Source organism: Octopus sinensis, linkage group LG5 (assembly GCF_006345805.1).
Source record: "Octopus sinensis linkage group LG5, ASM634580v1, whole genome shotgun sequence".
In the NCBI taxonomy this organism is placed as follows: Eukaryota; Metazoa; Mollusca; class Cephalopoda; order Octopoda; family Octopodidae; genus Octopus; species Octopus sinensis.
Window position 1 is genome coordinate 14,617,473 of NC_043001.1, and position 16,115 is coordinate 14,633,587.

The 16,115-nt window shown below is 39.0% G+C and overlaps 1 protein-coding gene across 1 annotated transcript in view; it reads right to left on the minus strand.

Moving 5' to 3' along the window:
* Positions 1-16,115, minus strand: part of LOC115211930 — a 114,716-nt gene that overhangs the window by 85,346 nt on the left and 13,255 nt on the right. Inside the window, exon 2 of the mRNA XM_029780681.2 lies at positions 8,910-9,345. Within this exon, the coding sequence (XP_029636541.1) occupies positions 8,910-9,180 (271 nt within the window). The 5' untranslated portion in view covers positions 9,181-9,345. The remainder of the gene's footprint in view (positions 1-8,909; positions 9,346-16,115) is intronic.

A 16,115-nucleotide genomic window follows, 5' to 3' on the forward strand; every position in this document is an offset into this window, starting at 1 on the left:
GATGGTTTGACTGAAAGGTGGTAAGCCAGGGAGCTGCACCAGGTTCCAATCTGATATTGCATGGTTTCTATGACTGGATGCCCTTCCTAATGCCAACCACTCCTTGAGTGTAAATTGGTGCTTTTTATATGCCACCAGATGACAGTTTCTGCCTACCAAAGTCACTCACAAGGCTTTGGTCAGCCTGAGGCTACAGTAGAAGACAGTTGCCCAAGGAACTATGCAGAGGGGCTGAACCTAGAAGCAAGCTTCATACCACAATTCAGGTTTATTTAGATTAAAAAAAAAAAAGGGCTTAAAAAAGGTGCAAAATCCTGATATAAAGAAACCTTTCATTCATGGCACCTAATGGCAATTCCACAGAAAACTAGTAAAAATTATTAACATCAAACCAGATCAATTTCTGGATAATGCTAATTAATAGTAACATGGTGAATAATTACTGTGAGTCTGTGAGTAAATTATATAAAGGTATCAAATAAAATAAAACTTGGAAATTTTTATTTTTTGTTCTTCGATTATGGTTTGGCATAAATGAAATTGGTTATGTTGCAGCAGCAACTGTTTTCACAGCTAAATGATCTTTCTACATTTAAGGGATAAAATAAATTACAAAAGCATCACCTTGTATTTGGCATGACAACTGATAGCAAGTGTTATTGAAAAACCATTTAAAGAAAATTTTCTAAATATTTTTCCATAAAAAGTATAATAAAATATGCAGTTTTAAAGTTCCTCTTCAAAAAATGTTAAATTAACTGGATTTGACAAAATTTAAAGTTCTCTTTAAAAATACTAAATTAACTGGATTTGACAAAATTTAAAGTTCCTCTTTAAAAAATGTTTAAAATGTTATAGGCGCAGGAGTGGCTGTGTGGTAAGTAGCTTGTTTACCAACCACATGGTTCCGGGTTCAGTCCCACTGCATGGCACCTTGGGCAAGTGTCTTCTACTATAGCCTCGGGCCAACCCAAGCCTTGTGAGTGGATTTGGTAGACGGAAACTGAAAGAAGCCTGTTGTATATATATATATATATATATATATATATGTATGCGTCTGTGTTTGTACCCCTAGCATTGCTTGACAACCGATGCTGGTGTGTTTATGTCCCCGTTACTTAGCGGTTCGGCAAAAGAGACCGATAGAATAAGTACTGGGCTTACAAAGAATAAGTCCCGGGGTCGAGTTGCTCGACTAAAGGTGGTGCTCCAGCATGGCCGCAGTCAACTGACTGAAACAAGTAAAAGAGTAACTGGATTTGACAAAATTTAAAGTTCTGTTTAAAAATACTCAATTAACTGGATTTGACAAAGAGTAATCAAAATCCCTATAATTTTTTTTCAGTTGGAAGCTTTGAATATCAATTTAATTTTAAGTATACAAACTTGTCTAAATTAATGAAACCAAATTTGAATCTACATCACAATATTTGCACTCAGCTCTTTTACTCTTTTATTTGTTTCAGTTATTTGACTGTGGCCATGTAAAAAGTACTATTCAAACATGATCGATGCCAGGCCTGCCAGACTGGCTCCTGTGCTAGTGGCATGTAAAAAGCACCCACTACACACTCGGAGTGGTTGGCATTAGGAAGGGCATCCAGCTGTAGAAACATTGCCAGATCAGACTGGGCCTGGTGCAGCCTTCTGGCTTCCCAGACCCCGGTCGAACCATCCAACCCATGCTAGCATGGAAAGCAGTCGTTAAACGATGGTTCCGGGTTCGGTCATACAGCATGGCACACTAGGCAAGTGTCTTCTATTATAGCCTTGAGCTGACCAAAGCCTTGAGTTAATGTGATAGAAGGAAACTGAAAGAAGCCTGTCAGGTATGTATATGCATACGTGTATGTGTGTGTGTGTGTGCATGTATGTCCAACCACTGCTTGATAACCGGTGTTAGTGTGTTTACGTCCCTGTAATTTAGTGGCTCGGCTAAAGAGACTAGTAGAATAAATACCAGGCTTTTGAAAAAAAAGTCCTGGGGGGGTCAATTTGTGAGACTAAAATTCTTTTATGGCAGTGCCCCAGCATGGCCACAGTCAAATGACAAACAAGCAAAAGACAAAACTAAAAGATACATACTGGCCTAGAACACTCCAATACCTAACAGATTTCTAGTTCTTTTCATCAAAATAGAACACAGAATAATACATTACACAGAGATTATAGTCATATATCTACACTTTTACTTGTTTCAGTCATTCGACTGTGGCCATGCTAGAGCACTACTTTTAGCCAAGCAAATCAATCCGGGACTTATTCTTTGTAAGCCTAGTACTTATTCTATCAGTCTCTTTTGCCGAACCACTAAGCGACGAGGACGTAAACACACCAGCATTGGTTGTCAAGTGATGTGTGTGTGTGTGGGGGGAGACAAACACAGACACAGAGACATATTCTTATTTTATTGCCCACAAGGGGCTAAACATAGAGGGGACAAACAAGGACAGACAAAGGGATTAAGTCGATTACATCGACCCTAGTGCGTAACTGGTACTTAATTTATCAACCAGAAAGGATGAAAGGCAAAGTCGACCTCAGCGGAATTTGAACTCATAATGTAGCGGCAGACGAAATACCACTAAGCATTTCATCTGCTGTGCTAACGATTCTGCCAGCTCGCCACCTTAATACAAGACACACAAACATATACATATATACAACAGGCTTCTTTCAGTTTCAGTCTACCAAATCCACTCACAAGGCTTTGGTCAGCCCGAGATTATAGTAGAAGACACTTGCCCAAGGTGCCACGCAGTAGGACTGAACCAGGAACCATGCGGTTCATAAGCAAGCTACTTACCACACAGCCACTCCTTCGCCTATTGGCATAAATTTTGTTTTTTACTCCAGCAACATTAATTCCCTACAAAATTCTGTAAATCTTACCCAAGATCTTGCATAAAATCCTTAACATGTCACAGATTATTATTTTTTTATTTTTCTAAATATTTTTAGTTCAACCAGTTGTTACCAGGTTGAGATAACCATTCGCAGTTATCTTTAAAAGCCCAACTATTTTCTATTTTTGCCATATTATACACCAGATAAACACACTGAGGAGAGAAAACTTGGAGTCATACAGAGCAGAAACCAAGAATTCTTATCAAAGCTGCTGAGATCTGCCTAACAGCTTCTTCATATCAAATTGTCTCCACTTCCATGATCTTTAACCAGAACACACACACACACACATTTAGTACTACTAGCTGTGTATATTAAGTATATTCAGACTATCATACGGTGTAAAAAAAATCAGTGTGTAACTGAAAAATCAACACCATCGCAAGGAGGATGTTGGAGAAAGGGAACATATCAAAGCGAAGTATTCTGACAATGATAACATATTCAGAGTTCAGTATTTATATGGAGAATGTCAAGCCAGGTTTCGTAACTTGAAGCCGATTACACAGAATTGCTAGATATCAGATTGGGGAGGTAGGGGGGAACAAAACACATAAACAAGGAATTGACTGAAAAATGGAGACCTATAGAAAATGTTAGAAACAGCAGTTAAATTTCCTTTAAACTAGACAGTCGTTGTTTGAATCCTCACTTTTCCAGGCTTGCATTGATCGTCCAAAATTCATTGAGGCAAATATTCTTATTTCTTTATTGCCCACAAGGGGCTAAACATAGAGGGGACAAACAAGGGCAGACAAAGGGATTAAGGCGATTACATCGACCCCAGTGCGTGACTGAAAGGATGAAAGGCAAAGTTGACCTCGGTGGAATTGGAACTCAGAACATAAAGACAGTCGAAATACCTATTTCTTTACTACCCACAAGGGGCTACTACCCACAGAGAGGACAAACAAGGACAGGCAAACGGATTAAGTCGATTATATCGACCCCAGTGCGTAACTTGTACTTAATTATATTGACCCCGAAAGGATGAAAGGCAAAGTCGACCTCGGCAGAATTTGAACTCAGAACGTAACGGCAGACGAAATACCGCTAAGCATTTCGCCCGACATGCTAACGTTTCTGCCAGCTCACCGCCTTCATTTTTTAGTTTCTATCTACGAAATTCACTAGCGAGGTTGGATTCACAACCATAAGGTTGTGGTTTCAATCCCTGTACCGGATGATGCATTGTAATCTTGAACAAAACACTTCATTTCACGTTGTCCCAGTCCACTCAGCTTCAGAAATGAGTTTAGTGTGGAGAGAGATGGTCCTCTGCCAGGCGCTCACCTGAGATACGCTGCATGGCTAGCTGCAGCGCCCCAACGACCCCCAAGGGGTTAAGGGACTTGTTTTCCAGCAAGTCAGGAAACTACACCAAGCTCTGTTTGTCTGTCTGTCATAGCATTGTTTCTATAGCTGGATGCCCTTCCGAACCAAATGGCAGTTGCTAAAAAGCATTCGTGAAGTAAAATCATGTAGCAACACCAAATGGCGGTGCCCCAGCATGGCCACAGCTTGTGAGCTGAAACTAGATAAAATAAAATAAAATAAAATAAAATAAAAATAAAAATAAAATATAGTGTTCTGGGTGCTTTGGGGAGGTTTTAATTTAAAGCACTTTAACCCTTTAGCCAACACACGGAACCTTAGTGAATATCTTTCCTCTCTTTCATATTGTAGATCCTACAGGCTAGTGTGGGTTGCATGACTTGCTAGAAATAGTAGTCAAATCTCTCAAATTAAAGAAAGGACACATTAGATACACTAATCCCAGATACACGATGCATGATCAAGTAGTTAGTAGGATTATATCTAAACTGTTTTTTTTATGAAAGACCTGCTGAATCAAGCCGTGCCTTGAGCTGCACAACAACAATAATCTAAATCAGAGACAATTCATTATTTTTCTCAGCACATACGTAATCCAAACCCACCACCCCTATTTTTAAACAGGTCCCCAACTACAGCCCTTTCATTTCTTCAATACTAATTAGGTCAAGCCTGGTATGTCACGAGGATAATATCTGTAACAAATGTTTCATAATGTCTGACAATGTAGTGTGTGGGTGTGAGCATTTGTGTTTCCTTAGTGAAATTCGTGTTGTTTGCTCCGGGGTGGTGAGGATAATGGTAGCAGCTGCTGTTTAGCCTCGGGTTAGCCATGATCAAGTAGACTTACGATTAAAACCTGCCCATTCAGAGCTACACTGCACTACTGAATATAGCTGTAGCCAACCCTGTTAGTAAAAGGCAAATATAAACATCTTTATATATAAAAGTGAGGTTGTGTGTCTGTCTGTCTCCTACGATTTAGATTCCTAACTACTCCCACATTTTGCGGTGCAGTTTAACCAAAAGTGACGGGGACGTAAACACACCAGCATCGGTTGTCAAGCAATGCTAGGGGGACAAACACAGACACACAAACATACACGCACACACACATATAAATATACATATATACGACGGGCTTCTTTCAGTTTCCGTCTACCAAATCCACTCACAAGGCTTTGGTCGGCCCGAGATTATAGTAGAAGACACTTGCTCAAGATGCCACGCAGTGGGACTGAACCCGGAACCATGCGGTTCATAAGCAAGCTACTTACCACACAGCCACTCCTTCGCCTATCGGCATAAATTTTGCTTTTTACCGAGTTCACTTATAGTTGTGATTCATATCGAGCCCTTCTGGGTATTAGCGCGCGTCTACGATGAGTGGCACGTAAAAAGCACCCACTACACTACCAGATCAGACTGGAGCCTGGTGCAGCCTCCTGGCTTCCCAGACTCTGGTCGAACCGTCCAACCCATACTAGCATGGAATACGGACATTAAATGATGATGATGTATGTATGTATGCTAGTGTGTGTGTGTACATACACACTAACATATATACATACATACCTGCACACACTCAGCCTTTTCTTTTTTTCATACAACAAAATGTAAATAGGTGATTATGTTCCGTATAGTTTGTGATGCGGTGTTTGTAGGCCTACACAGGTGTGCTTCATTTAGTAACTGCCCATTACTGAACAGCCAATTGACCAGACCACCACATGCAGGTGACATATCAGGTGACAGTGATTTCATCACCCTCACGACTCAACCAGTATTCACTTTGTTAATTCAGAGGAATGAAAAATGTAGTTGACTTCAATGGGATTTTAACTCAGAAACAAAGTGCTAAATACCACAAGGTATTCTCTGACCAGAATTAAAAAAAAAATTTTTTTAAACAATCCATTTATCTTTGTACAATTAAAAAAAGAGTGAGTTTTAAACAATACACTTAAATAATAAATACTATGAGTTATATTTGCCATCTCAATATGGCTAACCACTAAGGGTGGGTGTTACTGTAGCTTGTAGTCCTAGGAGAACATCTCCTCCAGCTGGCTGTAGGCACACCTTCTGTGCCCTATCGGTATTCTCCAGTAATAACACAGCCATGTGCCCCTCACGGTACAAGCCGAAGAGTAAAAGGTGTATAAACCATCATTCAAATACACCATCATTTTCAAAATCAAATTAATGTTCTGAACAAAAGAAAGTTTTACACAAGGTATATTTTTACGAGATACATCAGTAAAGTCCTTCAAAGGTTATTTCAAAAATTGCTCTTGGTTTAAAGAAATTGCAAACTTTTTCAATGCATTTTATATCACGTGATCATGTGACCGACCAGACCATCAGATGTTGTTACATATCGCTGGTCACAATGCGTTCGCATTGTTTTAGCCTTCGAATGACGCCACCCCGCTGGCTAAGCGAGCAAGCCGACAGAAGATGGATGATGGAAGCACTCCGTCAGTTACGACGATGAGGGTTCCGGTTGATCCGAATCAACGGAACATCCTGCTCGTGAAATTAACGTGTAAGTGGCTGAGCACTCCACAGACACGTGCACCCTTAACGTAGTTCTCAGGGATATTCAGCGTGACACAGAGAGTGACAAGGCCGGCCCCTTGAAATACAGGTACAACAGAAAAAGGAAGTAAGAGTGAGAGAAAGTTGTGGTGAAAGAGTACACCAGGGATCACCATCCCCTGCCGGAGCCTCGTGGAGCTTTTAGGTGTTTTCGCTCAATAAACACTCACAACGCCCGGTCTGGGAATCGAAATCGCGATCCTGCAACCGCGAGTCCGCTGCCCTAACCACTAGGCCATTGCGCCTCCACGCATTTTATATAGCAATTATAATAAACCTCACTAAACATTTCTTTTTCCATACATTATAATATGAAAAAGAATCAGTAAATAATATTTATACAGAGAATATTTTAAGTATTTCTTTGTTCATAACAAGTGGTTTGTTTGTATTATACATGAATAAATTATGTTAGGTCATAAAACAGTAAGAAGTTAAGGTAAAGATTCCACACACGCTCATTAAATAAAGAAAAATAAAATAAACAATTAAATAATTAACCATAACCGACATTTTTTTAACAGTTCTGCCAGTCTTATAATAATAATAATAATAATTAAAATAATAATAATAATAATAATAATATAATAATAATAATAATAATAATAGAAGCAACCAGTTGAAAACATTTGTGTGTTTAACCATTTTGTTACCATTTTTCTGTTGAAATGCATTAAGTTTTGGATTGCTTAATTTTGAAAATAATGAAAAAAACTAGCAAATTATCTTAATCATTATTAAGCTGGTGTCTGAAACATAAATTAACATGAAAACATAAAACAGAAGGTTTAACCTTTTAGCATTTAATCCAGTGATATCCAACCCAAATGGTCTACTCCAATTATGTTAAAATTGACCCGATCCAATCTCTCACACCTACCCTACAATGTCATCCAATAAATACACAAACACACCATTGAATATCCTGAAGCTATAAGATAATGTATGATTAATTCCAAATAACGAAGAAATTTGAATGCTCTAACCCTTTATCATTAAACCAGCCATAGCCAGCAAAAATAATCTACCAGTTTTATCTTCAAACTGGCCCTATCTGGCCTCTCACACTTACTCTACATTATTCTGAAAATAAGCGACCACATCACTGAAATCTCAAAGCTACAAAAGTAAGGCAAAACTAATTCAAATCCAACGTGAATAATCAAACATCACATTTGACAGGAATTTAACCCTTTCGTTACTGTATTTACTTTGAGATGCTCTGTGTTTCTTTCAATTAATTTAAATCATCATCATCATCGTTTAGCGTCCGCTTTCCATGCTAGCATGGGTTGGACGGCTCAACTGGGGTCTGGGAAGCCAGAAGGCTGCACCAGGCCCAGTCTGATCTGCCAAAATGTTTCTACGGCTGGATGCCCTTCCTCACGCCAACCACTCCATGAGTGTAGTAGGTGCTTTTTACATGTCTCCAGCACAGGTGCCAGACAAGGCTGGCAAACGGCCACGATCGGATGGTGCTTTTTATGTGCCACCGGCACGGGGGCCAGGCGGGGCTGGCAACGGCCACGAACGGATGGTGCTTTTTACGTGCCAACAAAGAATTAAGTAAAATAACTTAGTCATCGTTAAGCTAAAAATTATGACATAAATTGTGACTAAGGTTTGGTGGAAGATTTTAATTCAGAACTTTTGAAAACAAGACATTTGTACTACAGAGCCAGAGCCGGTTTCAGCTGGGTTGGTAACAAAAGGGTTCAGAATTATTTCTCTGTTATATATTTTAACCCTTTTGTTACCATATTTCTGTTGAGATGCTCTGTGTTTCTTTCTATTAATTTTAAATATAACAAGGAATTTAGTAAAATAATTTAATTATTCAGCTAATGTTAGGAACATAAATTGTGACTAAGATTTGGTGGAAGATTTGAATCCAAAACTTATGAAAACAAGACATTTGTACAAAAGAGCCAGAGCCGCTTTCAGCCGGGTTGGTAACAAAAGGGTTAAATGCTAAAAGTTAAAGCAGGAAAATTTGTACCACATAAGGGTTGGTTGGTATGAAAAGAGTTAAATTCAATTTAGAGTAGATATAAAGGACAACTTACCTGGGAGTTCTTTCTCCAGAGCAAAGTCATTGCTCAAAAACCATTGGCAATTGTCCGAGAGTGAAGACGATTCTCTGCAGTAAAGCCATAATCCACAATCACAACTTTGGAACACTGTGGTGCAAGGACATACAGTTTCCTTTGGAGAAAGTATATTTGAATCACTGAAAGTTGGATAAAGAACCCAACTAGGTGTGGTGAAAGAAACTATTATTGTCACAGTGGTTATCAGGACACAGAGAATTACGGTGACAAGAAGACAAGAAGCCATTGTTGGAACCCAAATGTAATTGCTCCTTCTTTTAAATGTTGGTCACTTGAGTATAGTTGGCAAAATCCCAAAGAATCAAAGTTGCTTTCTTTGCACAAGTGTATCTATCCAATTTTCTAAGATCAGTAACTGAAGTTTCTGTCTTTTGAAAACAGCAAACAATACCTGCAGATGAAAAAAAAACAGTTGAGATGTAAGAAAAATGAAAAGTGTGTGTGTGTGTGTGTGTGTGTGTGTGTGTGTGTGTGCGTGTGTGTGTGTGTGTGTTGTGTGTGTGTGTGTGTGTGTGTGTGTGTGTGTGTGTGTGTGTACACGTGTGTTTGCATGGGCATGTGTATACACACATAAAACTTAATGACACTAAATTCCAGTTTTTGTTTCGAACGGTATATGTGTGTGTGTATATATATATATATATATACATGTGTTTACGCATACATATGCGTGTGTGTGTGTATCTACTCACAAGGCTTTGGTCGGCTCGAGGCTATAGTAGAAGAAACTTTTAATTTATTTCTTTATTGCCCACTTGGTGCTACACACAGAGGGGACAAACAAGGACAGACAAACGGATTAAGTCGATTACATCGACCCCAGTGATTAACTGGTACTTTATTTAATCGACCCCGAAAGGATGAAAGGCAAAGTCGACCTCGGCGGAATTTGAACTCAGAACGTAACGGCAGGCGAAATACCGCTAGGCATTTCGCCCGGCGTGCTAACGTTTCTGCCAGCTCGCCGAAGATGCCATGCAGTGGGACTGAACTCGGAACCATGTGGTTGGGAAGCAAGCTTTTTATCACACAGCCACGCCTATATCTATTTTAAATTAATACCCTACCTAGGCTGACATAACTACATTACACTAAGTTCTGCTTATTTCAATAAGTTTTATAAAATAATATGGTGTGGCATAAAGGGGATTTAGCTGCTATTTCTAGCAGATCGAACAACACCGTCTAACGTGGTCTCCTTTAGTATTTCTCAACCTTTTTTTAACCTATGGACCCTCCTAGTAATTTAATTTTATAAAAAATCTTATATTTTTCTATTTCTTTACTACCCACAAGGGGCTAAACACAGAGAGGACAAACAAAGACAGACAAACGGATTAAGTCGATTACATCAACCCCAGTGCATAACTGGTACTTAATTTACCGAGCCCGAAAGGATGAAAGGCAAAGTCGACCTCGGCGGAATTTGAACTCAGAACGTAACGACAGACGAAATACGGCTACGCATTTCGCCCTGCGTGCTAACGTTTCTGACAGCTCGCCGCCTTAACTTTTATAAAAATATCTTAAAATAATGTCAAAAGCATTTACTTATAATATGCCTTTTATACATTTACACAAATACACACACACACACCTACGCAAGTGTGTGTAGAAGTAGTCAGCCGAAACTTTAAAATGAAAGCTGGGAGGAGAAAGATAGACTAGGAAAAGTTTGAGAGGGGGGGGGGGAGCCTTGACCTAAAATCAGAGACTTAGGAATGAAATTAATATACATGGAAGGAAGAGTTCTTCGCCGGCATAGGAACCGCAGCTTGAAGTGGGTCAACTGCTTAGCCAAGATTTTTAGAAAGACTAGATTGTATTGCTTTCATTTTATTTTGCACATTTTATATTATTTATTTAAATTTAACCGATTGATTTTTCTGGTACGTTTCATACCAAAAAAATTAGTAAAATGCTAGTTGTTCCAAGTTTGTTTCATAAACTTCTTTATGTGATATAAATATAAATTAGAGAGATGGTGCTTTTCCTAATCTCATATAAAAATAAAACCACTTTCTAGTGTTACAGACGAAAAAAAGGGGGAGAGAGATAAGTAGGGCTGGAGAAAGAATATGATGGGGACACATAAGTAATCTCATGTGTCACTACGACCGCGTTTTATGTACAAGAATGGCATTAAAATTCCCTACTTTAATGCGTTCCAAATGTTAAAATATTAGACTATGATAAGCTGACATGAGAAAACGAAGTTGAGATTTCGCTTTTCGATATTTCGCCTGAGGGAAAAAAAGGACTTTTAGACTGATTTCTACTAAGAAAAAAGAAAAGAGAGAGTGGTTAATAATCTGTCAACACGTTATAATTGTAAAAAGAAATGGTTAAGAGGCGCAGGAGTGGCTGTGTGGTAAGTAGCTTGCTTACCAACCCACATGGTTCCCGGTTCTACAAGTGTCTTCTACTATAGCCTCGGGCCGACCAAAGCTTTGTGAGTGGATTCGGTAGACGGAAACTGAAAGAAACCCGTCGTGTGCGTGTGTGTGTGTATCTGTTTGTGTGTCTGTGTTTGTCACCCAACATCGCTTGACAACCGATGCTGGTGTTGTTTACGTCCCCGCAACTTAGCGGTTCGGCAAAAGAGTACCGATAGAGTAAGTACAAGGAATAAGTGTACTGGGGTCGATTTGCTCGACTTAAAAAAACGATGCTCCAGCATGGCCGCAGTCAAATGACAAACAAATAAAAGACAAAAAGAAAGAGAGGGAGAGAGATCTTGACGGAAAAGAATAAAAGGATGAGGGTTACAAGAGCACTGGTCACCCCCAAACCCCCATAAGCAGCGAAGTCTCAAAGCTCTCTCTACTAACCACCATACTTCAGGTTAAGATTACAGCCGTTGACAGCAGCCAGAACTATTTCTATTTATCATAGAATAACTGACTTTTTAATGACAATACGTTTAAGCAAGTCAGTTACTCGATCTATTTACATATGAATGTAGTCTACGCCAGCTGAAAACTTTATTCATTATCTGAAATATTTCACCGCCTGTGTAGCAGCAGTGATGTGTATCGAGGAAGATGGGAGTTTCACTCAGAATATGGCAGAAAAATGACAAATGTTATCAACAATGGGAGTAATTTAGATAACATTCTCCTCAACAAAAATACACAATGACTGTTCTATGCTTTCTTGTGAATGATTCGAAACGAAAATGTAAATATGGAAAGAACTCAATTTGAGTTAAATTTACAGTAACGGAGAAAAGATACAGACAACCATAAAAGGCGGCGAGCTGTCAGAAACGTTAGCAAGCCGGGTGAAATGCGTATCCGTATTTCGTCTGCCGTTACGTTCTGAGTTCAAATTCCGCCGAGGTCGACAAATTAAGTACCAGTTACGCACTGGGGTCGATATAATCGACTACATCGTTTGTCTGTCCTTGTTTGTCCTCTCTGTGTTTAGCCCCTTGTGGGTAGTAAAGAAATACGCATTTCGTCTGCCGTTACGTTCTGAGTTCAAATTCCGCCGAGGTCGACTTTGCCTTTCATCCTTTCGGGGTACTTATTTAATCGACTTAATCCGTTTGTCTGTCTTTTTTGTCCTCTCTGTGTTTAGCCCCTTGTGGGCAATAAAGAAATAGGTTAGTTGCTTTAAATCTTTACCAGTCTTATTGTCAACATGTATACTTATGATCAACATGTTTAAGTATACGTATGGCCTGTACCAGACCAACCGCCCCCAATTCAACTATTTCCAAGGCAGAAATACGAGAGGAGACAGCCTGAAATTGGGAAGATCACACTGCAGGCTCAACATTAGGAGCTGCTTTTTCGTACAGCGTGTGGTCGCAGCTCCATCAGTCAATGCCTTCAAGAACAGGCTTGACGAACACTGGAGGGAGCCTCCTGCAAAATTTGACCCTCTCTGTTACTATTAGCTACAACTGTCGAAGTGTGCCGTTCAAGAATTTGGACCTGGAGATCTCCATTTCCAGCGACTTCGAGGGCCATCTTCCAGTGGTGTCGGGCGTCAACGAAGAGCCCTCGACTACAAGACCAAAGGTTCTTTTGTAGTTTTATTTTCCAAGGTCTGGGGTTTCCCGCTCCTAAGTCCTAGACCATCACCTAATCACCCTTACCTGTCTTATTGCTTAACAACAACAACTGTCGAACTGTTGTACCACACATAATTTAATTGTACTAATGGAAAAGGACCTGTGAACAAGCTCCTAGGAGCTTCAACACGGAAACCATCCAGTATCCAGTATGGTTAGCCCTTGTTTCATACATTTTGAGGCATTCTTTCGATATGAATACCGTTTACATCACGTCTGTTTGTTTACATTTGAAGAAGATCGTCACTTTCCGTAAAGTTTTTATTTATATATATATATATATATATATATATATATTATATATATATATAATATATATCACCTTCGAAACACGCTGGAGTTGAACTAGGGACAGCTGATGAAGGGGATTTTTCCTTGTGTAGTTTGTCTAGTACTCTGTTTTTTCTTTGTAAAAAAAAGGTTCGTTCCATACTTGTTTTTACGTTTTCGTTCTCGTTGAGTTCTGCGTCTATTTGTGGTGTCCTGTACTCACGTATATATATTTATATATGCATGTATATATATACATGTAGATGTAGGTACGTACATATATGTTTGTATGTATGCATATATTTTATTTATTACACTATATATATATATATATATATATATATATATATATATGGGGGGGGTTAGGTTAGGGGTGGGCGGTTTCTTTTTTTCTTCAGAAATGTAAATAAACCCACGTGGGTTTAGAATTGGCAGTTATGTTACTTGTACCGAAGGATCGCCCAAATAAATTGGTAAAAGTGTATCATACATGAAGCATGGATGCCAGGAGAAAATACCTCCTACACAGGACAGGCAAAGTTTCTCCTGCCATCTTTTAACATCGAGTATTACGTTGACTCATCTTGGGGCTTAAACATTCCGTCATTTTACTTGTGTTACCACTTTGTATAATGTAATTCCTGAAACTTGTAACATCGCCGTTGTAACTTCACTGGATGGAAGCACTCCGTCGGTTACGACGACGAGGTTTCCGGTTGATCCGAATCAACGGAACAGCCTGCTCGTGAAATTAACGTGTAAGTGGCTGAGCACTCCACAGACACGTGTACCCTTAACGTAGTTCTCGGGGATATTCAGCGTGACACAGAGAGTGACAAGGCCGGCCCTTTGAAATACAGGTACAACAGAAAAAGGAAGTAAGAGTGAGAGAAAGTTGTGGGGAAAGAGTACAGCAGGGATCACCACCATCCCCTGCCGGAGCTTCGTCGAGCTTTAGGTGATTTCGCTCAATAAACACTCACAATGTCCGGTCTGGGAATCGAAACCGCGAGTCCGCTGCCCTAACCACTGGGCCATTGCGCCTCCACGTAACTTCACTAATGTTGCTGTCCTGTAAGATCATTGTACTTTTTCCCCATGGAAGTAACTTTTGGTAGAGCTCCATTTCTCTACAATTCTATTTCTACATTCCAAGATGGCTCTAACTTTTAATGCTTCGACTTGTACTTTCCTGCTATTTTCTTTTTCGCTGATTTAAATCCTTTTTCCTTCTTGAATCGCCGTTTATTTATTTATTTATATGTTCTCTCGTTTTCTATCAATGTGTTTACACAGTTCTGCTGCTTCTATTTTATTTCCAGCAGAGTTTATTTTAAAGGCGTCAAACAAGAAAATTCTGTTTTCCTTGGGCTGTGTGCAGTCTGCTTTAGAATAAAGGTTTCGAAAACTGCACCGACAATAATACTGCGGCATCAAAAGTATGAGAGATTTGGCACAGCCATTTTGGAACCTCTGATTTATTTGACAGGAAACGATATTATCTTTCTCTCATTCTCTCACCCTGTTTAAGAGTAAAAATATGATCTCTGCGTATGACGAGAGGAAGTCTTTATATCAATCATATTCAATTAATAAATTGTGATCTCGTTATTCCTCTGTCTCTCTCTCTCTCTCATATATATATATTATATATATATATATAAAGCTGATGTTGTCTGTGTATGGCAGGTTGGTAGCCTTCAACTAACACTATCTCCTCCAAAGATCCTGCGGCGCAAGTTGGCCAAAATTGAGACTATGATAGAAAAAGGCTTGCTCTTCCTTCCGTAGAAGAAAAAATTCAAATCGGACCATGTTAACACCAAAATTTATTTACATCAAAAAGGTGCTTTATTTTTATGAAAATACCTATCTTTTACGATTTTTTTATTGCTATGTCGCCATTTTGGGGTTTATTTCAACCAGAAAAATGTTCACTTAAAGAGAATAACAAGCTACATAATGCAAAACTTTTACTTTTCAAAAATTCCAATTCTAAAGGGTCGAAACAAACTCGAGCAACGCCGGGCGATACTGCTAGTATAAATATAGTTGTTATTATGTAAAAGTGTCAAGCCCAGAATGTTACTTTTCCAGAAAGCAAAAAAATAGTTTCCCCCTTCTGTTTCTTTTTACATTAACAACAGTTTCAGCTTAACAATAATACTTTGTTGGGTGCATAAAATCGTAACTCCATGCATGTATAATATTTTCAGTCAAGATTACTTTTGCAAAACTGTCGTATGTGAGACCTACTACACTTTTGAAAAATGGTAAACTGTTGTACTACACTTTAACAATTTTTGATATCTTGGCATCTGAAGCAGCTGGAGATACGATAGTTTAACCAAAAGAATCGGCTTTTTGCAAGCAAAATTAAATGTCGAAGAAAAAAAAAAAACGCAATTTGGCCAAATTTGGACACACGACATTTTGACAGAATAGCAATTATTTATATTATATATATTATTATATATATATATATATTAATTCCGCCGAGGTCAACTTTGCTTTCATCCTTCGAGGTCGATAAATTAAGTACCAGTTACGCACTGGGGTCGATGTAATCGACTTAATCCCTTTGTCTGTCCTTGTTTGTCCCCTCTGTGTTTAGCCCCTTGTAGGTAATAAAGAAACATATATATATACACGTACGTTTGTGCCTCCAGCGACAAAGGGTACCTACACATCAAACCAGACCAAATATCCAGTCAGCCGCGCCAAATCATCAGCGTCTAAACAGCTGCGCCCAATCACCCCATTCAGAAGCATCATCCCAAAAAATTCTTATGATACAAGAACCGAGGGGG